The sequence below is a fragment of the Thermochaetoides thermophila genome (genome assembly GCF_000221225.1).
Source record: "Thermochaetoides thermophila DSM 1495 unplaced genomic scaffold scf7180000011820, whole genome shotgun sequence".
NCBI lineage: Eukaryota > Fungi > Ascomycota > Sordariomycetes > Sordariales > Chaetomiaceae > Thermochaetoides > Thermochaetoides thermophila.
Genome location: NW_006383036.1, coordinates 1,138,943 through 1,160,314, shown reverse-complemented (window position 1 = coordinate 1,160,314; position 21,372 = coordinate 1,138,943). Strand labels below are relative to the sequence as shown.

At 54.3% G+C, this 21,372-nt stretch overlaps 4 protein-coding genes and 1 pseudogene across 5 annotated transcripts in view; 4 read left to right on the top strand and 1 right to left on the bottom strand.

The window, feature by feature from the left end:
* Positions 1-141, top strand: part of CTHT_0053250 (serine/threonine protein phosphatase-like protein) — a gene marked incomplete at both ends in the record, with an annotated part of 1,784 nt that extends 1,643 nt beyond the window's left edge. Inside the window, one exon of the mRNA XM_006695599.1 lies at positions 112-141. Coding sequence (XP_006695662.1) covers positions 112-141 — 30 coding nt within the window. The remainder of the gene's footprint in view (positions 1-111) is intronic.
* Positions 142-2,358: 2,217 nt separating this feature from the next.
* On the top strand, positions 2,359-6,483 carry CTHT_0053240 (WD repeat-containing protein; the record flags this gene model as incomplete). Its single annotated transcript, XM_006695598.1, has 1 exon — positions 2,359-6,483. One exon carries the CDS (start codon positions 2,359-2,361, stop codon positions 6,481-6,483), a length of 4,125 nt encoding a protein of 1,374 aa, XP_006695661.1.
* A 451-nt stretch (positions 6,484-6,934) lies between these two features.
* CTHT_0053230 (uncharacterized protein) lies at positions 6,935-11,645 on the bottom strand (the record flags this gene model as incomplete). The annotated part of the gene is made up of 2 exons (XM_006695597.1): positions 6,935-8,530; positions 8,673-11,645. 2 exons carry the CDS (start codon positions 11,643-11,645, stop codon positions 6,935-6,937), a joined length of 4,569 nt encoding a protein of 1,522 aa, XP_006695660.1.
* Positions 11,646-11,896: 251 nt separating this feature from the next.
* Positions 11,897-15,565, top strand: CTHT_0053220 (annotated as a pseudogene; the record flags this gene model as incomplete). Its single annotated transcript has 8 exons — positions 11,897-11,992; positions 12,553-12,813; positions 13,240-13,300; positions 13,382-13,524; positions 13,601-13,784; positions 13,836-14,776; positions 15,425-15,438; positions 15,526-15,565. Coding segments are annotated over 8 exons (1,740 nt in total).
* A 1,773-nt stretch (positions 15,566-17,338) lies between these two features.
* Positions 17,339-21,055, top strand: CTHT_0053210 (putative DNA repair protein; the record flags this gene model as incomplete). Its single annotated transcript, XM_006695596.1, has 1 exon — positions 17,339-21,055. One exon carries the CDS (start codon positions 17,339-17,341, stop codon positions 21,053-21,055), a length of 3,717 nt encoding a protein of 1,238 aa, XP_006695659.1.
* Between the last annotated feature and the right edge of the window lie 317 nt (positions 21,056-21,372).

Below are 21,372 nucleotides of genomic sequence, written 5' to 3'. Positions count from 1 at the left end.
CCGTCGTCGTCTCTCTCTCTCTCTCTCTCTCTCTCTCTCTCTCTCTCTCTCTCTCTCTCTCTCTCTCTCCTGTGTCTTTACGTATTGCGTAACTAACCAGTTTCTTTGTAGCCTGCAAATGTGTATCCCCAAAGTGTGTAACCGGTTGCTTGATTTTTTTTAATGCTCCTCCAATGCTCCTCCACAATTGCAATCTGCATGAGCACATGTTGCTCTTGCTCATCGAACCAATCTAGACTTCTCGCATGGGAAGCTTTCGACGAAACGTAGCCGATTCGCGAATACCGCCCGGGAAAAAATAAAGCGAGCGGTGTTATCCGAGTGAATGCACCCGAATGGCGACATGATCACATATGGCCGAGTCGAGGAGCATTGACCTTATCTACCTTAAGCCGAGACTCCCTGGCCGCACTCATCTACGATCAACGACTGAGACATCGAAACCAAGATAATCTGAACTCAACTCAGCAAACACGGTCAGAGGACTTTGATAAAACAAAGTTCCTTCTCGATACCGGACCAGATTTCCGGTTCGCTGATTCAGAATCCAGGCACGCCCTTTTGTCTTAAGAGCAAACTCTGGGCGTGGACCATGGACTATGCTTATGAATGAACGATAAGAACCGGACTCCACTCCTTTGATGATGAAACAACTGTGTCTGCCTGTGTGTGTGTGTGCTCTTATGACTTGGTTTTTCTTCGTTTCTTTCTGAATTGTCAGGATGGGAAATAGAGGGAGCATGGGTTTAATACATACGACAAGTCTAGCCCTTGAACTGAGGTTGAGGCTTGAGTCGGGTCAAAGGGGGGGGTGGTATTGGGAAGATGGTTAAGAGGAGAACAAGTAAGAAAGGATGGCGCGTTAAGAAAGATGTAACAAAAAAAACAACAAGAGGAAGAGAAGCAACAGGCGGAAGGAAGACGCATGAAAAACCAAGTACAAGCCTACGTATCTCAGAGTCAGGGTGTCTCCTAACGGGGACTTCAAAATTGGGGGGTGACAGTGGAAGCGGAAGGGGGGGGAAGCAGGGGAGGTAGAAGCTTGGTCTATTCAATTTCCCTGCTGCCACCCTGCCACTCCCGCTCACAGAGATTCGGTTTCATGTGTTGTTGCAAAGACCCTATACCTGAATTGCTTCACTACCTTGCCCAAGAGATGGACCTCTACGTGCAACAAGTCCACTCTACCTAGGTACTCATGGACCTACCTAGCTTTAGAAGCCTTGTCTTGGTCGTTTGGTTTGGCTTGGTTTTCGTTGCTTGACCTTTCTTAATATTTGTTCCTATTGTTTATTCGTTGTTCTCTTTCTTTTTCCTGGCGGCGGGGGGAGGGGGGCGGTGGATTCTACATCGATTGCTCTTTTTCGAACACTGGCTTTCGTTTTTGCTCGGTTTGTTCTGGTCGGTTAGGGCTTGGTGGGAGATGGCGTGAGGGCAGATGGGAGATAGCTCGCGCTAGGCTTTTTGACCTTCGATTCTGATGGCCTCTTAACTTGAGCTGATGGGTGGAATGAATTAACGGAATGGTTCTTCATTTGATTGGCATTGCGTTGTTTTTTTTTTTTTTCTAATGTTTGTTGTGTCGGAGAGATGAGGAGTTTGTCGTGTGGATTGGGAGAGATAGTAGTAGTGAATATATCATCTTGACTATCATCAACCTTGATCCACTCGGTCTCTCAAGCTGGAGTGATGCGTGCCTACTTAGATGCATTCGACGACAGGTACTTTTCAGAGTTGGCACCAAGATCTTGTTGCGATATGTGATATGTGAGGGCTTCAACTTCATCACCACCCATCCATGGCATCGACAGCTCTCTCTCATCTCCTCTTCTCCTTCCGTGAAAGTTCCAAGCCTGTTATTTTGTCTTTCTCAAAACTAGTCCCCAGCTGATGTTGGCATTTTGCTTGGTGGTGCTTGAAAACCTCGCTCCAATTGCTACTTAGATCCAGGGTTAGGGTTATACAGGGAGCAAACGAAGCCAAGAAATTTATCCTCACTTCCACCTAGTCCCACATGAAGATTTCACCTCGACTCCCATGGCAATAAATAAATGGTTTACACAGCATTAGTCGAGGACAACAGACTGCCTAACATAAATGTTAAATCCGACACCCAAAGTTATATAACATGCCAACTTCCACCACAACGGGAAAAGAGGTAAAATGCCAGTTGTTTTGTGTCCATCCGATCTCATCACAATTGTTCTGCCACTCTTTTTAACCCATAATAATTCTGCCCCTCATCTCAAATCTCAACCCGTGATTTAAGCCTTTCACCCCTCCCCCACCTCACTTCACTCCCTTTTTCTGTTTGTCCAGACACAAGGTAGCTCAACTAACACATCCCAGGCCCCAACCATGCCGCCACCTCCAAGAACTAAACTTGCCCTCACCCACAACATCACCCCTGTCACTGCCCTCGCTTTCTACCGTCCTCCCCCAACGAATCGGTCTCCTGTCACCTACCTCTACCACACCTTCAAAAATGTCCTCCTCCTCTCCGGCGAGGACTGTTTCCTCCGGGTGTACGACATTAGCACCTCCCGGCTGCTGGGCGAAGCGCGCCTGTTCGAGGGGCAGCCGATCCACGGGCTATATGTCCTGCCGCCATACCTGCCGGAGATTAAGGAAAAGATCCCAACACAGACGACGATCTACGCAGGCGGATATGTCCTCGCCTGGGGAGGGCGTTGCGTCACGCTGCTGAGCATACGCGACGTACTTGCTCTTACGGAAGGCCGGCCGCTGGAGAGGGAGTTGGAAGTGTACACGGCGCCGGACTGGATCTATGATGGGATTTTGTGGCCGTATAAGAGTGATATGGGTTTAATGAGGGCACAGGGTGCGCTGGTAACGGCGCATAATGAGGTTATTCAAGTCGGCGTGATATACGATGACTTTGTCCTGCTCAACCCGCCAAGGCACTTATTCTGGGCTTGTCCACAGCTGACATCGCCTTCGAGGCCGATCCTTTATTCGGCGAGTTTGTGTTTTCTGCAGAAGGGTGTCGTTCTGGTTGCTGGGGGGACCGTGTTTGGCGAGATTATTTTGTGGAAGTATTGTTGGGATAGTGAGAGTCCGGTGATTAAGACCAGTGCGGAGGTGTTGCATGTCTTTACGGGGCATGAGGGATCTATCTTTGGCGTAGCGATCTCCCCGCCGATAGTTACTCCCAAAGGGGAGAAGATTAGGCTGCTTGCCAGCTGCAGCGATGATCGGACGGTGAGAATATGGGATGTCACTGAGCGGGATGGATGGCAGTCTACGGGTGGGAATGATACTCAAAAGGTGTTGATCACCCCAAGAGAGACAGGCTTTGGCGGCGACCGGTCCGAGGCCGACGTCAGCAAGGATAAATCGCGTTGTGTTGCTGTCGCCATGGGCCATGTCTCAAGGATATGGCACGTTAAGTTCGGGAGGACGGATACCTGGCCTGTGGAGGTATATTCGTTTGGAGAGGATGCCTCGCGGCAGAGGTGGGAGTTGAGCCTAGATTCTTCCACGGAGGGCCCGCTACAGGGGACATTAAAGAATTGTGGGGGCGAGACGGCGCATACGGGAAAGAATATCTGGTCTGTGACAGTGCATGCACCGATGTATGAGGAGCCCCTGATTGCGACGGGAGGGGCGGATGGGAGGATCGTGGTTACGGGTCGGTTGAGGGAGTACGAGGAGGAGAAGCATGATGATGATGATGATGATGATGATGATGATGATGATGATGATGATGATGATGATGATGATGATGATGATGATGATGATGATGTTGATGTTGATGTTGATGAGGAGGAGGAGGAGGAGGAGGAGGAAGAGCAACAACGACAAAAGCCGTTCGAAGATCTGGACTTGAGTCTCACGTTGGATGAGGTCTTCCAGAGCTTGCCATCTGGCACCCAACCCGCGGAGCCATCGACCACAAAAAATGTGAAGCACGCCTTTCATCGGTATGCCTTCCTCTCGGACAAGAGGCTCATGGTGACCACTTCAATCGGCCGGTTGCTGCTCGCCAAGCTGGGGGACACCCTTACCTGGGAGGAGGTTCCCCTGCCGGAGGAGATTGTTGCTGATCTACGGTCATACAACATCATTAAGACCCCTCAAGCTGCGAAGGACACCGCCCTGCTGGGGAGTGCTTCTGGCAAGATATATCTCTACCGCGAGGGGCTGGCAGTTCGTCAGATCGCGCAGTTCCCGAACAAGATCTCAGATATTGTGTTACTCGACCCTGCGCCAGTCAGCCGGTCAACTGGTGCCCAGCCGCGCCCCTGGAGCGTGGTTGTCACGATCCTAGCCTCTGACCACGCCGTGCTGCTGCACTATGACCCCACGGCTGACACAGCAATCGTCGACGAGCGAAAGATTCTCCTCCCGGAGCACTACATCGTCACAGCGGCGTGCTTCCTCACCCCCGAGACCCTCATCCTCGGCTCGAGGACTGGCTCAATCACCATGCTCACGCCGGACCCTACTACAGGGCACTTTACTTCCGTTCTATCCCGGAAAGACTGCCGAACCAAGGACGCTGTCACAACCATCCTCCCCCTCCCCAGCAGCGAAACGATCTTCCTTACCACCTGCCGCGACGGCCGGTATAGGATCTACAGCTACGTTAGTGGTAAGCTTACGCTGCGGAACGAAACCGCCGCGCCCATGACTACATTGGAAGGGGCATTCTTTACCACCGTCCCTTCTGAAGAGAAAGGGAAGACGAGGAGGCAAAAAAGTGACCTCGTCCTCCTAGGCTTCCACAAAACCCTCTTCCAATGCCTCTCCACCTCCAGCTCAAACAGCTTGTTGGCCTCAGTAGAGTGTGGCGGTGCCCATCGCCCATTCGCCGTGCTTGCGCGGGCGGACAAGCCAGAGCAAGTGAGGTTGGTTTTTCCCCGGGCAGGAAAGCTATGTGTTTGGTCGCAGAGTGGGGGGTCTGATAAGGGTGAGGGAACGACGGGTAAAGGGAATGGAGGACCGGGAGTGGGAGGCAGATGGGTTGTCCGTGCTGGGGGGCAAGGAAGGGAGATTAAAGCTTTGGCGTCGACGTATGGTGGTGGGAGAGAGGAAGACGAAGAAGAGGTGATGGTGGTGACAGGAGCAGAGGATACCAGTTTGAGGGTGTGGCGTCTCAAACCACGGACTCAACCATCCGACAACCCTGACAAGAAAGGGGGCAAAGATAAAGAGGAGGAGGAGGAGGAGGAGGAGGAGGAGGAAGAGGAGCAAATGGAATGCGTCGCCATCGTCCAAGGCCACTCAGCGGGTATCCAAGCCGCGAAATGGTTCTCCTTCCCCTCCGTGACCCCTTCCCAACCCCAATCTTCAGAGAAAGCCTCAGAGCCAAAAGAACGCTACCTTCTAACCTCCGCCGGTTCAGAGGAACTCTTCGTTTGGCGGGTGAGCACCATTTCCTCGCAAAAATACTCCACGACCGCCGTGGTGCGGGAAGCAATTTGGTCTGATCCGACAGAACCCAACTCAGACAGGGATCTTAGGATCGTTGATTTTGATATCGCTGCCTGGCCGTACAATCTTGAATCTAGCCCGGAAGGAGGGGAGAGAAAGTCGGGACGGATGTTGATTACCATGGTGCTGTCGGATTCGTCGGTGAGGGCGTTTGTTTATACGCCTCCTCCTCCTCCTCCTCCTCCTCCTCCGGTTGCTGCTGCTGCTGCTGCTGCTGCTGCTGACGACACCTCGAGTTTGGAGGCCAGTGGAGAGGAAGCTTCTCTCCCTCCTAAGGGCAGAGGGAGAGGGACAGGGAAAGGCAGAGGGACGGGGGGAACGTTCACTCCGTTAGCGAGGGCAAGGTATACGGGGGCGTGTCCAACTCAGATCCGGCATCTGATGGTCCAGAAGGTTGAGGGGAAGAATCAGGATGAGCAGGTGACGCTCCACGTCCTGACGGCATTCACAGACGGGAATGCTGCTGTGTGGACGGCTACAGCAGCGCCCTCGCCTGTGACGACACAAGACGGGGAGCAGAGTCAATTCCAGCCCCGTCAGAGGGTGTTCCGACTTGCGGTGGCGGTTAAGCTGCACCAGAGCAGTATCAAGAGCTTGGATCTGGCTGAATCGCCTGCTAAGGAGGGTAGTACAAGGTGGAAGGTCGTCACGGGAGGGGATGATAACGCGCTTATCTTTTGTGATTTGACGCTTACCCCGGAGGGGAGCTACGCTGTCCTGTCCAGGCACCGGATTGCCTCTGCACATGCAGCTGGTATCACGGGGGTGTGCATCACCAGTCATTCTCAGGAAGATGCAGTTGAAGCCCTCGAGGTTGTGACGGTGAGCAATGACCAGAGGATTAAACTCTGGCGGGCCGAGTCTTCACTTCAAGAAGAGGACCACCAAAAGTTGAAGTTGAACGTACAGTTACTGGAGAATAAGTACAGCGGGATTGCAGATGCGGGCGCGGTGGAAGTCGTTGACAAGGGAAGGGTCATGATTGCTGGAGTGGGGATTGAAGTTTGGGATTTGGTGAGGGATTGAGCATTTAGGAGTATTTGACGTGGTTAATGGCAGAAGGTGAGAAGGGAGTGAGATAAGAAAGACGAATAGGACATAGAGTCCCGACACTAAAAACACCTAGAAAAAGTTTTGAGGAGACATTTAATATATATTTGTATAGAAGGGATAGACGTTACGAACAAAATTCAAACACAGATGAACGAGGGTTTTGGGATCACTCTATGTTATCTCTTTTTTTTTGTTTGTTTGTTTGAAAAAAAAATCTTTCTGTTTAAGCTACGTCTGGTTCGGTTAGGCCAGGTAAGCTCAAACATAAGCGAGTACTCTCTTCAGCGAGATATGCTATGTATGTCACTGACACCTTTTCTTTCCATCTAGGTAGTCTCTACCCTTCCAACTCTCCAATCGGTTAGCCGGCCACCCATTGAGATAGAGCATCCATCCAGCACAGCGACGAAGCCTACTAGAAAATCTACTCCCCCTCGTCTCGATACCGCGCCGGTTTCTGCCTCTTCCTCATGGACCGGTCCATGGGCAGCAACTCTTCATCAGCCTCCTCCGACCTGTCCCTTTCCCTCTCTCTCTCCTTCTCCCCCTTCTTCTCTTTCGGTTTCTCTTTCTCGTGCTTCTCATGCTTCTCGCCCCTCTCTTGTGATAATGAGGTTGAATTCAACCCTGAAGAGTCAACCTTAACCCCACTACTCCTTAAATTCCTCCCACTCCCTGGAACCGCCCCGTTCACCCCCTCTTTGGCCTCTGAAAAAACCGACATTGAATGTGATGATGATAATGATGATGATGTTTTTTGTCGCTTCAAGGGTGAGGTGATAGGTTCATTGTTCTCATCGTCATCGTCACCCTTTTCCTCCAAAATGGGTTGGGCCTTTGATGATGATGATGATGATGATGATGATGATGATGATGATGATGATGATGATGTTGTTGTTGTTGTTGTTGTTGTTGTTGTTGTCATTGTTGACGGGTCTGACCCTTTCCCAGCAGCGGAGAGATGGGTGTCGGAGGTGAGGTCAGAGGCTTTGCGTTTGCGGGTGGTTGCTGATGGACTTAGTGCTGCTGGTTGGGAGTTAGTAAGGTGATCGGAAGAGCGGGTTTTGCGGGGGCTGATGACAGGGGAGGGGAATTCGTTGTTGTTGTTGTTGTTGTTGTTGTTGGTGTTGTTGTTGTTGTTGGAAGAGGTGTTTTTGGATGTAGTTCTATTCGAGTCGGATATCTTAGTTGGTGAGCTAGCTTGCTTCTTAGCTGGTGACGGGGCAGATTTTGTAACTGGTAAGAATGCGATAGGCTCCTCGGTCGGCGAGGAAAGAGAGTCCCTCCCTTTCTCCCTGTCCTTTTCGTTCACTTTCTCATCCTCCTCTTTCTCCTTATCCGTCTCCTCCTCCTTTGCCTCATCTTTGCTGTCACTCTTCCCATTAACAGCAACCTCCTCCTCACCCGTCTCGTTCACCCCAGATGACTCTCCCGACCCTGCCCCTGTGGTTGCCCCAGCCGAAGAACTCGGCCCTTTCTTCCCTTTACTATCCTTCCCCTTAGCCCCCGGCGGCCGATGCTTCGGCTTCCTCCCAGCCCCCGGCCGAGCCCCTCCTCTACGAGAAGGCTTCTTAACCGGCGGCTGTTCATTCGCCGACCCGCCGCTGCTAGAATCCCCCTTAAGGGCCTCCAGCCGGCGCTTGAGCCGACTGCGTCGGGGTGCGTCAAGATCAATCTCTTCTTCCAGTTCTTCTTTCTTGGGCTCCTTTCTCGGTAGGGTCTGTTGTTGTTGTTGTTGTTGTTGTTGTTGTTGTTGTTGTTGCTCTTGTTGCTGGAATTGGTGTAAGAGTTGACGCTGTGCGTCGTGGTTCTCACGACGGAGTTGTTTGTCCGGAGAGATTTCTTCGCTGCCGGTTTCGGTGGAGGAGCGCTCTGCGCGGGATTGGGGTTGGTGGGATGTTGACGGTTGAGGTTTCTGGGCTTGTTGTTGTTGTTGTTGTTGTTGTTGTTGTTGTTGTTGTTGTTGTTGTTGTTGTTGTTGTTGTTGTTGTTGTTGTTGTTGTTGTTGTTGTTGCTGTTGCTGTTGCTGTTGCTCAGCAAGGTGAGGGTTCTTCTTTTTACGCCCAGCCCCCGGCCTCCTCCCACCGCGTTGTTTCTTTTTCTTTTTTCGCCGCCCTCTCTTCCCAGTCATCCAGCCCATCGTCGTCATCTCCAACGGGGACGTCGCCCATCCACAGGTCATCCGGGTCCGAATCATTCCCATCCCGGTCGTCATCATCGAAACCAATCCCCTCCCCCTTTGCCTTGGACGTGGTCTTTCTCGCCGTCGCTCTCTGTGTCGCCGCTCCATTCGCCCTCTTCGGCTGCTGTGGCGTCGTCTCCGCTCCCGACTGCTCATTCCTCTCGACCAACTTTTTGGTCAAATTCGGAAAGTTATCCCCATAATTAAAAAACAGCTCCTCCCCGGCCTTGATATCCTTAATCGCGGTAAACTTAATCCGCCACTCATGATTGACGTACATAATCTTGGGCATGATATTCCCGTCCGTCGCATGATTGATATACCGGCTTAAGTTCCCGTAGATCGCGGCATCCACCCAGATCCCCTCCTGCTCCAGCAACGTAAACAAATACGACACCTTATTCTCCTCATCAAACACATCCCCCCTCCTATGCTCCCTCCTTACCCCTTCGTCGTGACTAATCAGCTCCCCCGTATACTCAATCACAAACTCCCCCTCCTCGATATCCTCCGCCGCAAACAACCCGTACCCGCACGCCTCCAGCTGACTCTTTCCCAGCACCACCGCTTTGGCAGCTCCCCTCTGCAGCGCCACATTCTGACACCCCGTGCTGTGCAACACCTCGTCATACGCATTCTCCGGATCCGCCCTCTCTCTCGCCCCGCACCCTTTACACAGCGTCGGATCGCACTCCCTATTCAGCTGTACACAGATACACGGCCTGCCTTCCCGCTGCCGCTGTAAGCAAGTCTTGCCCGACGAGTGGCACGCACAGCCTGTGAACTTCAAAGGACACTCCTCTGCCGTGCAGAGGCAGAACCGCTCGCACAAAACGGGATGAGTGCCCGCCGAGGCGCAGGGACACCCGTTGGCGGCCGTACAGGGCCCGTCGTGGTGGCACGGCGCGAAGAGCTCGCGCACGGCGTGCTCATGGGTGATGGTTGCGTCGGCCCAGTCGGACATGAGCTGTTTCTTGCGGCGGTCGTACCAGGGGAGGGATTTTTGCTTGGGGATGGTGCGCGGTTCGACGGGGGGCAAGCGAAGATCCAGCTCTTGCAGCTTGCGATGCACGTCCCAGCAGGGTCGGCCCAGGATCGCGCCGACGAAGCATTCCGGGCGCAGGGTCTGGCTGTAGCCGATGGTGGCGAACATCCATTCGAGGGTGCCGACTTCGTTTTCGGACCAGGGGGGAACCTGCTGGTTTGGATCGCCGGTGCCGTGGATGCGGTAGCATTCGTTCCTGCAGGGGGGATGCGCCGGGGGAGCGTTGGCGCTACCGCCTTCGGTCTTCTGCCTCTGCTCGATCTGCGCAGCCCATTTTCTGCGCAGAGACGGCATCAGACCGCCGATTTCTTCCAGCGAGAAGCAACGCTTCTGGTTGTCGCGCTCGATCTCTCCGTGCTCGCAGTCGTGGCTGAAGCAGATCAGGCAGCCGAGGGTTGTGTAGCTGCCGAGGGCGTCGATGACCTTTTGCATGAGGGCCTCGTCGGGCGGTTTTTGTGAGCCGGGGGCGTCTTTTGCGCGCTTGTTGTCGAAGATGGGCTCGACATTCTTGTCGAGCATGAGGATGTCGCGCAGGGCGACGCGGCGCAGTTTGGACTGGTCGTTGAACACGCGGTCCCAAGCCTCGGTGAACATGCTTGCGTTACGGACGGCTTGTGGCGAGCCCATGTCGTCGCTGTAGGTGTCGAGGAGGTTGGATTTCTGCTGAGGCGTCATGGAGTCGTCGCTCTCGGGCTGGCTGGCCATGAAGCGGATCAGGTTCGACTTGGTGCAGCCTTCGATGTTGAGCTTGCGCAGCCATGGCTCCAGATACGGCGCCAACGTGGCCGCATACTCGGCCTGCGCGCGCTTCGCAATCTTCTGGCTGCGCGGCTGGATCTTGAAGCCTGACTTGCTGTCTAGGTTCTCCAGGTCCATTAGCCAAGCGCTATACTTCTGCTCCTCGGCAGAGTTCGGGTCGACGTCGCGCAGATGTGGTACAAAATTGAGCTGCGAGTTGAGCGCCAGGATGTTCTTGCGAATCTCAGCATGGTGAAAGCGATAGGGCGGCACCGGCTCCCTGTCGGGCTTGATGCACACGACGGGGTACTGGAAGCGGCGTCCACTATTTCTAGACTTGCCGTACTCGCCGCTGTGCTGCTTAAACTTCACATCCATGGTGGGGACGCCTTCGGGCCGCGGGCGGTTTGCATCAATGGCCTTGGACTTCATGTGAGCAAAGGGGTCGGTCTTGCTGAGATGTCTCGGCTGCGGCGCGCGCTTCTCGGTCTCCTCCAGCAGGAAGTTGACCAGACGGGAGTGGTTCTGGGGCACTTCCTCGGCCAGGACGCTCAGCGCGCTGGCGATCTTGTCGACGGTCCATTCTGTGTTTTTCGGGGTAGGGGTTTTAGGGGCTGGCGTGTTGCTGGTCGCCGGCCGCTTCCTGAGCGACTCGCGTCCGACCATCTCGTCGGCTAGAATGGGCGAAGGCGACTGAGAGTCTCGGATCCCGGTGCGATTGGAGAAGCGAGAGGTCCTGGATGCCAGTATTGTGGGCGAGTAACGAGGAGAGAGTCGCTTCAGCGAGGGCGACTCAGGGCTCGATGGCCTGCCGGGTCTGAGAGGCGGGATCGTGGTAGTAGGAGTGGATGAGGTCGACCCTCGGGGACGTGGTTTCATGGTCAGGGCGGTCTCGGAGCGGTACGCACGGATGGCATCGCCGTTTGCGCTCCTGAAGCTGGAGACGGTGACAGGAGGGGCCTGGACCTGGGTCTGGGTCTGGGAGCGGGCGTGTGCGTCCTTTTCCAGCTTTTCCAGCTTATCGGCTCTGTCCCTGTCCCTCAGGTTTTCCCTGTTCTCGTCCGAGTCGTCTACCTGCACCACAACCTCGTCTGCGGTCACGGCGCCGTTGGAGGAGCCTCCGCTCGCTCTAGCCACGCTGGCGTTGGCATCGCCGCGGGCGGGCGACATTGGGGAAGGCAGTCTTCTAGAAGCAGCGGTGCAGTCGGATCCCCTAACCTCTCTCCCGCGCCGTCTTTGAGCTTCGGATGCTGGCAGTCCGGCGGGGTCGTACCGCTCGAACTGTAGAAGAGAGGCCGCGGAACACGGAGCGCAGTGGTCAAAGCGATGCAATGGGTCGACGGTACCTGTGCTTGGATCGCCACAAACTATGCAAAACTCTCTTGGAGCTTGGTCAGGCCGCACTGTCGTCGGCGTCGCACATGCACATGGTAGTAGTCGTCGTCGTCGTCGTCGTCGACAACCTCGAGTTCGCCGAGGTCATGGATCGAATTGGTCTGCGATCGGATGCTTTGATGGTTTGTAATATTTCCTGGAGCAAAATCGAACGGACGCGACTCGCCGCGGGGATGTTTTCAGAAATCGTGAGAAAGAAGATGCGATGACGATACAGGCCTGAGCATCGAGTTTTGGAGGTTGACGCGAAGCTCAAGACGCGATTTCTTGGCTTGCGCTGAGTGTCCCCAAGCTTGGGTCGAACCCACTAACCCATCGGTACCCGGGCCCGCCGGCCCAGAAATCTTAGGCTTGGCAAAATCCCACACCGTCGAATCAGCGAATCAGCGAAACGGCAGGGTTCATCGGCAGTGGAGCCATTGCTCAGCCATTAGGTGCCAATCCCTGCGATGCCGATGCATCTGGTTAATTGAATGCTACGGCTAACTACATATCTCTCGCGGTGTGAATCCTGCCTGTGGATTACCGCAAGGTTCTCGCCGGAAAACACTGGAAGGGTCCCATGTTTTGGTGACGACGATCTTCGACAGTGACGAGTCGTTGAGTTGAAGTGTATCTCAATCGCCGTTCTAGTGCCAGTCATCGTCGACAGCTCAGCACAAGAGGTAGCCAAAACCGCCAGAGCCGCCAGAAGGCTGCTGCAGCTACCAACCAAGACCAGTTGGCGTGGCCCACGACGTCATTTGCGGCTGCAAGCTGCCAGGCCCAGACCTTTGCTGCCGAGAACCTATTCAAGCAGTGCCAGCTGCCAGCGCCCCGTCGGATGTTTTCTGGCACTAACCCACTTACTCAACCAGCCAAAGAGATCAGCAAAGCATACCGGGCCGCGCACTCCACCGTCCATCTATCCACAGGCCTCTCCCATCGCGCCGCTTTCATTCTTGTACTGTATTCATGCACCCCTTTGTTTCATGAACCCCAAAATTCTTGTATCGCAAGCAGGCCAGTAATTCTGTGGCGACACGTCTTTTGCTGCTATTACCGTCCCGTCCTTCCATCAACCCGGTTTTTTTTTCTTTTTACCGATTGCCTGAGCTTTTTCGCCAAATCGACCTGTCCTCACGTACAAGTACCGCAAGAGCCAGACGCTGATTTAATATTCCCAACATCCATCCTCTCGTCCATCTCCGACTCATCGTCATATCTTTCCAAACAAATCTACCAAGTTGACGCGCCAACGCCGGTTCGGAACTATGCATCGCACGTATTCTATGCGCTCGACAAGAGCGCCAACTGCATCCCAGCTGCAGGTCTGTCGCTCGCGCCATTGTCCGTTCCCTGAGGTCGTGACGCTGACTGACCCCAACAGAACCCCCCTCCTCCCCCGTCCAGCACAAAATCGCATCGCCTCTTTGGCAAGGGAGGTCTGAGTACGTACCCTTTATAACCATCTAGACTATAGTGTTTTCCTAGTCGTGACGGGGGCCGTGGCTCATGGTGATGGTTGACAGGCGGTCTAGGACATGCTCTGCGCCGCAACACCGCCGGCGCCTTTGGGCCCGACCTGGCCAAGAAGCTGTCGCAGCTCGTCAAGATGGAGAAGAACGTCATGCGGAGCCTGGAATTGGTCGCCAAGGAGCGCATGGAGGTAGCCGTACGTAACTCCTTCCCTTCCCCCCCCCCTCCCTCTCCTACTAATGTGTATCGTCGAATTCTTACTAAGTCTGTAGCAACAACTCTCCCTCTGGGGTGAACACTGCGATGAGGACGTCTCGGATGTCACCGACAAGATTGGCGTGCTGCTGTACGAGATCGGCGAGCTTGAGGACCAATACGTCGACCGCTACGACCAGTACCGCGTCACCATGAAGAGCATAAGGAACATCGAGGCGTCCGTGCAGCCGAGCCGGGATCGTACGTCGCCCTCCCACAAACCTCCTTGCGTCGCTCGCTAATGAACCCCAGGCAAGCAAAAAATCATGGACCAAATCGCCCAGCTTAAGTACAAGGAGCCCAACTCGCCGCGTATCGTCGTCCTCGAACAAGAACTCGTCCGCGCCGAAGCCGAGTCCCTCGTCGCCGAAGCCCAGCTCTCCAACATAACGCGCGAAAAGATCAAGGCCGCCTACGCCTACCACTTTGATGCCCTACGCGAGCACTGCGAAAAGGTTGCCATCATCGCCGCCTACGGCAAGCACCTTCTCGACCTGATCGACGACACGCCGGTGACCCCCGGTGAGACCCGCCCCGCGTACGACGGCTACGAGGCCAGCAAGGCCATCATCCAAGACTGCGAGGAGGCCCTGACCAATTGGGTCGCACAAAACGCGGCCGTCACCGCAAAGCTCTCCCCACGCGCCCGAACCCTCTCCCAGCGTCGCAGAAATACCATCCGTGCCCGCAATGGCGAGTTCGTCCACCACCAGCAGCAGCAGCAGCAACAACAACAACAACAACAACAACAACAACAGCTCCAGGCCCAACAACAAGGACAGCAGCAACAACAACTCACTTACCAACCCCAACCCGGCATCCCCGTCGCCCAACTCACTCCCCAACAGACACAGACTTCCCTCCCCATCCATCCCTCCCCTCACCAAACCCAGGCCTCGCCTGCGGCCGCGGCAGCACTCGCTCAGCAGCAGCCTCAACCCACCGGCACAACTCTCCAAGGTCACCCCCATACCCTAGGCCATGACCTCTCTGGACAAGATGCCCCGCTTAACGATTGGGCCCAGCCCCATCACCCCCATCAGGTCCATGCTCATGCGCAGTATGTCTCCGACGAGGATGAGGAGGACGAAGAAGATGAAGACGATCTTGATGAGGGGCCATTGGATATGCCACACCCGCCGGTGTCTAGTTCCACGACTTCGACGGGGTCGTCGACGGCTGTGGGTACTGGGGTAAGCATGATGGGAGGAAGGCATCACTCTGTACATTCAGTTCACTCGGTGCCGGTGTCGATGTCGGTGTCGGAGGGGAGTTTGGGGAATGGGGATGCTGTCGGGGTTGGAAGGGGAAGGGGAGGGCAGGTGCATGAGGGGGTTGTTGCTTGAGTAGGTAAGAGGGTAGATTGATTTTTTGGGGTATTTCTTTTTTTTTTTTTTTGTGGTGGGGGGGGGGGAAGGAGGGAAGGTTCGTTCTTTTGTGATTGATCAAGGGTTGAAGGTTAAGTTTTGGATTTTGGAAGTTTTGGAAATTTTCTTGATGAGCAAACACACACACACACACACACACACACACACAGAGAGAGAGAGAGAGAGAGAGAGAGAGAGAGAGAGAGAGAGAGAGAGACACAAACAAACACAACACCCACCAACTGATTGGTTGATTGACTGACTGAGTGGTTTGTCAACAGCACATACGACTCTTGAGTAATACGTATATGTAATGACTTTTTTTTTGGTTGGGAGGGATGTCAAATGAATGTGGGAATTGGACTTGTTCGGCTTGGTTGGATAACTACCTAACTGGCTCGACGACTTGACTCGGAGGGATGAAGGACGGGCTGATGAGTGGATAAGTGTATGTGATGATGATGATCATGTCAGGGGCTGAAGGGGTGGTAAGTGAGGGGATGAAATGGCGTTGTGGGTGAGAATGCGGGTGTTAGTCCTGGGGATGGTGGTGACTGACACTGACACTGACGCAGACTGGGACGTATACATGCGCTGCAGCATATGCAACAGTAACATGCCCATGAGATGAAGAAGGAGTTCTAGGTATCCTTGCGTACATAGGGTTACTGTCCTGTCAGTTTAGGTGGTATCTTACTCTGGTTTGGTTTGTAGCTCAAGATGAAGATTGAGAGGTTAGAAAACGTAACAACCGTCTCCTACAAAATTCAACGTGAACCCTGACCTTGAGTCAACTCTATTAAAATTCCTTCACTTTTCTGCCAGTTTAACCCAATATTTTTGTCATTTGTCCCCACCCTCATCCCATCATCCTCTCTTCTCCATCCCCTCCCGCTTATTCATGTCTCCGCCCAAACCCCCCCCCTTTTTTTTTTAAACAATCTGCCCAAGCCCTCCCATTCCCAACCCCCTCCTTTCGCGTCCTCTCAACTGGCTTGCAAACTCTTCTTTCTCTATTTTGACAATGAATCTCCCTGGCACGACTACCAAGCCTAGGTAGCGGGAGGTCATGTCAAACTTGAGCTTGTTGTCAGTGTTATTGCTCTCTCCTAATGACTCGGCTATCCCGGCTGCTGCGGCCGCTTTCGAGAGCTGGGTTTGTGTCGGGGGACGGTATTCATAGGTGTGTTGGAGGATTAGGTTGCTTTCCTTTTTCATATAACATCCGTTTATTAACTCAAGCTATCAAAAATATATATGGCTTGTGTGTGTGTGTGTGTGTGTGTGTGTGTGTGTGGAAGTGAGGGAAGAAGATGAGAAGAGGGGAAGAGGGGAAGAGGGAAGATAAGGGAGGAAAACTCACATAATCAACACACTTAAACTCGCCCCAGAACATGCGCCCATCGGTCGTATGCACGCGGAGGTTTTTGTTGAGAAGGGAATGCAGGAAGGAGAGGGCTTCTTCTTTGGGGATTTTACTGCTCTGGGTTGTGGAAACGGGAGGGAGTTGGGAGGATGGTGGTGCTGTGGGGACGGGGGAGTGTGGCGTTGTGGCTGTCGTGCTCATCTTGATGGGTAGAGATATGGTTATGAGATTACCTCTAGGCAGAGGGTTCTGGGGGTGATGTTAGCATTTGGTCGAGACTAGTAATGATGAATAAGAAACGAACCAAGAGTTATACGACCTATATTCTATCCTGCTTACTTGTGGGAAGGTAAAGGATCAGAGTGATGAAGCTGGTGAGGGAAGCGTGAGATATGAAACCTGGCGATGGTTCAAATTATCAAATGAGAGATGATGTTGTAAATATCTAGTTCAACTAGGGTAGGTTCTCGAAGTCTTTTTTCGCTTATAGTCAAACAGTCTGTGTCAATCAGCAAACCTGCTTACAATTGTAAAAACTCATGGGCTCGGGTTCTCACATGGAAGAGCTCATGCTCCATTGAAATCACTCCGCACCTCACCCCACAAAAACTTGCCCTTCCGAACCCCCCCCCCCCCCCAAAAAAAAAACCTCGTAGGTACAATGCATGTAATGAAGTTCTTCCGTTTCTAGTCAGCAGTGGACCCATCAACCAATCGATAGGCGGACTGATAACACTTTCAGGCAGCCGAACAAGGGTTTGGAGTTAGCAGCTCCTCTCGACTTCAACCTCGACTTTCATCATCGCCACTGTTGAAATGTGTCACTTTCAAAGGAAAAGCGTCCATCAGAAAAAAGGGCGCAGATTAATTCTGACGGGTCGCATAACGATATACTGTCGATAGACGAACCAAATTGCAAATGGGGATGTCTCCCCTAAACCAACACTCCCATATTCCAGGGGCTCTTAACCGTCCCTTCTGTGAATCTCCTTGAAGAGTGTCACCGCTATCCAACCACAACAATGGGCGTCCAATCCCTCTGGACAATCCTCTCCCCCTCCGCACGCCCAACCGACTTGGCAACCCTCAACCGCAAGCGCCTCGCTATCGATGCCTCGATCTGGATTTACCAGTTCCTGAAAGCTGTCCGCGACAAAGAAGGCAACGCCCTTCGCAACAGCCACCTCGTCGGCTTCTTCCGGCGCATTTGCAAGCTCCTGTGGTATGGCGTCAAGCCCGTGTTTGTGTTTGACGGGGGGGCGCCGGCGCTGAAGAGGGCTACGCTGCAGGCAAGGAGACGGAGGAGAGAGGGCAGGAGGGAGGATGCGGCACGCACGGCGGGGAGAATACTGGCTGTACAAATGGCTAGGTTGGCGGAGGAGGAGAGGGAGAAGAGGAAGAGGTTGGCCGAGGCGGGGAACGAGGCTGCGAGAAGGGAGGTTGAAGAAGAACAAGAGAGGTTACCTGCCATGGAGGACATCGTGTATGCGGATGAGCTGGGAATGTCGAGACAGGAAAGACTGAGGAATCGCAAGTTTCGCAAGGAGGATGCGTACCATCTGCCCGATCTGGACATGAGCATCGAGGAAATGGCAAAGCCGAACGATCCGCGAATAATGAGCCTTGAAGAGCTAGAGGAGTACGCCCGGCAGTTCCAGAACGGCGCGGATATCAACCTGTACGATTTTAGCAAAATCGACTTCGACAGCGACTTCTTCAAGAGCCTTCCGGCCGCAGACCGGTACAACATTCTGAACGCGGCTCGCATCCGCAGCCGCCTGCGCATGGGCCTCAGCAAGGAGCAGCTGAACCAGATGTTTCCGGACCGCATGGCCTTTTCACGATTTCAGATCGAGCGCGTGAAGGAGCGAAACCGTCTCACACAGCGGCTCATGTATGAGATGGGCATGGCTGGGACGGATCTGACGATCGGGCCGAACCGGATTGCGAGCGATCGGAATAGGGAGTACATCCTGGTGAAGAATGAGGGCGCCGAAGGAGGTTGGGCGTTGGGTGTGGTCAGCAGAGAGAAGGACGTTGGGCAGAGGCATAAACCGATTGATGTGGATGCGCTGGATGTGAAGTATGAGAAGGAGAGCGAGGATGAGGAGCTGGAGGATGAGGAGTTTGAGGATGTCCCGATTGAGGGACTGAATAGGTTGCCGAAGCCGAAGATGGAGAGTCTGGGGGTGGATAGGGAAGAGGGGGGACTGTTTGTTGAGAATGGTGAAGATTTGTTTGAGGACGAAGGAGATGAAGACCTCAATCGGGCTGTTGCGCTATCCCTGGAGGATCAACATAGGGCGAATGAGGACGAGGACGAGGACGAGGGGCTTCGTCGGGCGATTGCTATGTCGCTGGAGAAGCAGCATGGGGTGAAGGCAGGGCCTGAGCCTGCGGGAGCTGAAGAGATTGAAGCCGAGGAAGAAGAGCCTGAAAGCCCGCCCCCTGAGTGGAAGCAGAGGGCGGTCGAGCCAGCGAAGCCCATCACGAGCACAGACGGCCGCGTGGTGGCGCACATTGTCAACAACCGGGCCATTGCTGCTGTTCCACGTCGGCGGCAGAGCGAGAGCAGCGACAGTGAGGTCGATCTGCAGGCTGCTTTGGCGGCTGCGAGGAAGAAGCAGACTAAGTCCGAGCCAAAGCCCCAGCCTATGCAGGCGTCTGCGAAGGCTACCAAGAGCCCTTTCGACGGCCCCCTGCCGTTTGAGAAGCTTGACTGGAGGGGCATGCTGAGCGCGAAGGCATCCTCCGCCCGGAAGGAGGCAGAAACGGGTCACGTTACGGAGACAGGCGAGCTGGAAGCTGAGTCTGAGGACGAAGCTGGCGGCTTTATCAAGGAACCTGAGGAATCGGCATCTAACGACAAGATGAAGCCGCTTCCGCTGCCTCCATGGCTGACCGACACGACCGATATCCGCGAATCGCTCAGAAAAGAGCAGGAGCGTGAAGCAGAGATGAATGCTCGAGCCGAGAAGATGGAAGCCGAGTTCCGGTTTGGTCAGGGCCGGGACGACGAAGTCATCGAGATCGGCTCCTCGAGCAGCGACAGCGATGTCGAGATTCTGAATGCGCCGCCGAAGCCTGCTCCTGTGCAAAAGGCGCCGTCACCCGAGCCAGGGGCTAGCCTGCCTTCTCTGGCAGATCTCTTGAAAGAAAATGCCGAGAGGGCTGCTCAAGAAGAAGCTTTAAAAACTAAGAGCGCCACACCAGAGAAGGTCCAGGCCGAGTCGGTAGAGGCAGAGGCAGAGGCAGAGGTAAAGGCAGATGAGGACGAAGACGCTGTGTTCGAGGATGTGTCCTTGCCCACTGCCCGTAAGCTGACCGTCGAGATCACTGAGTCTGTTCCAGTCCCAAGTGAGCCCATAGGGGAGACAGCGGCAACCCTAGCCCCTCATGAAGAAGACGTCCCTCTCGAAGAGTCTACTAGCATCGACCCCGACGCTCCCGCCGCCGAAGAATTCTCCGACTTCAGCGACCCAGAGGACGAAGCCCTGCTCGCGCAACTGGCCGAAGAAGCCGAAGAACACGCCCGCTTCGCCAGCCAGCTCAACAATAAATCCGTCCGCGAAAATCAGCAAGACTACGAACAGGAACTGCGCTCCCTGCGCAGCCAACAAAAGCGTGACCGCCGCGACGCTGACGAAGTGACCCAAGTCATGATCAGCGAATGCCAGACCCTGCTGCAACTCTTCGGCATCCCGTACATCACCGCGCCCATGGAAGCCGAGGCCCAATGCGCCGAGCTCGTCCGTCTCGGGTTGGTAGACGGCATCGTCACCGATGACAGCGACACATTCCTGTTCGGCGGCACGCGCGTGTACAAGAACGTTTTTAACTCGAATAAATACGTCGAGTGCTACCTCGCATCAGAAATCGAGTCCGAGCTCTCCCTCTCGCGCGAACAACTCATCTCTCTAGCGTTACTGCTCGGATCGGACTACACCGAAGGTCTTCCCGGCGTCGGGCCCGTCACTGCCCTCGAGATACTGTCTCACTTCCCCCCCGGCGATAAACAAGCCTTGATCCAGTTTGCTGAGTGGTGGACTGACGTGCAGCAGCGGGGACGCCCCGCCTCTGCTGATGCGTCGTCTCCGTGGAGGACTAAGTTCCGTCGTGCCCACGCGACGAAGCTGTTCCTCCCTCCCGGATGGCCCTCCCCCGCCGTCTGGGACGCATACCTCTCTCCGGAAGTCGACTCTTCCCCGGAGCCGTTCCAATGGGGTGTTCCCGACGTAGAAGGCCTTCGACGCTTTCTCATGGGCACCGTGGGCTGGGGGAAGGAGAAAACGGATGAGGTTCTGTTGCCTGTGGTAAGGGATATGAATCGGCGCGAGGTAGAGGGCACACAAATGAATATTACGAGGTGGGTGACGGGGACGGTTGGGGCGGGCGTAATGGGGGAGGCGTTTGCGCCTAGGGTTAGGCAAGGAGGGAGTAAGCGGATGGCGAGGGCAGTGGAGAGGTTGAGGAGGGGGGTTGCTGGTGGTAACATTGGGGAAGGCGTTGAGCAAGAGGGTCAGGTTGACACTTCGAGGACTGAGAATATTTGTAAGAGGGGGAGGAAGAGGAAGGCTAGGGAGGTTGTGGAAGAGGAGGAGGAGGAGAAGGAGGGGGATGAGGGGGATGTGGAAGAGTATGGGGAGGAAGAGGATGGAGAATATCAGGCCGAGAGCGAGGCGCGTAAGACGAGAGGGAGGGGAAAGGGGAAAGCGAGGGGAAAGAAGTCTAAGGCGTGATGTACATGATATATATCGGGGAGTTTGACAGGAGCATTGGGGTTATGGGGTTGTTTTAGGTCGAGAGTGTAAAGCTATCTGGCAACTTATTGAATTATACCCTCTATCATTAGGTCGACTCAACCGAGAGGCCTCTTTCTGCTTGTTCCTGTTAAGAAAAGTCAAATAAGTGATGATTTGAGGATTTTAATGGCTACTCAAGAGCTAAAGCTGTAGGACCCAAGGCACATTTGCTTGAGCTGTGCTTGTTCTTCCCATCAGAAACATACTTAATTGAAAGCAGGAAACATCAACTCAAGACCATCCTATCCTCTCTC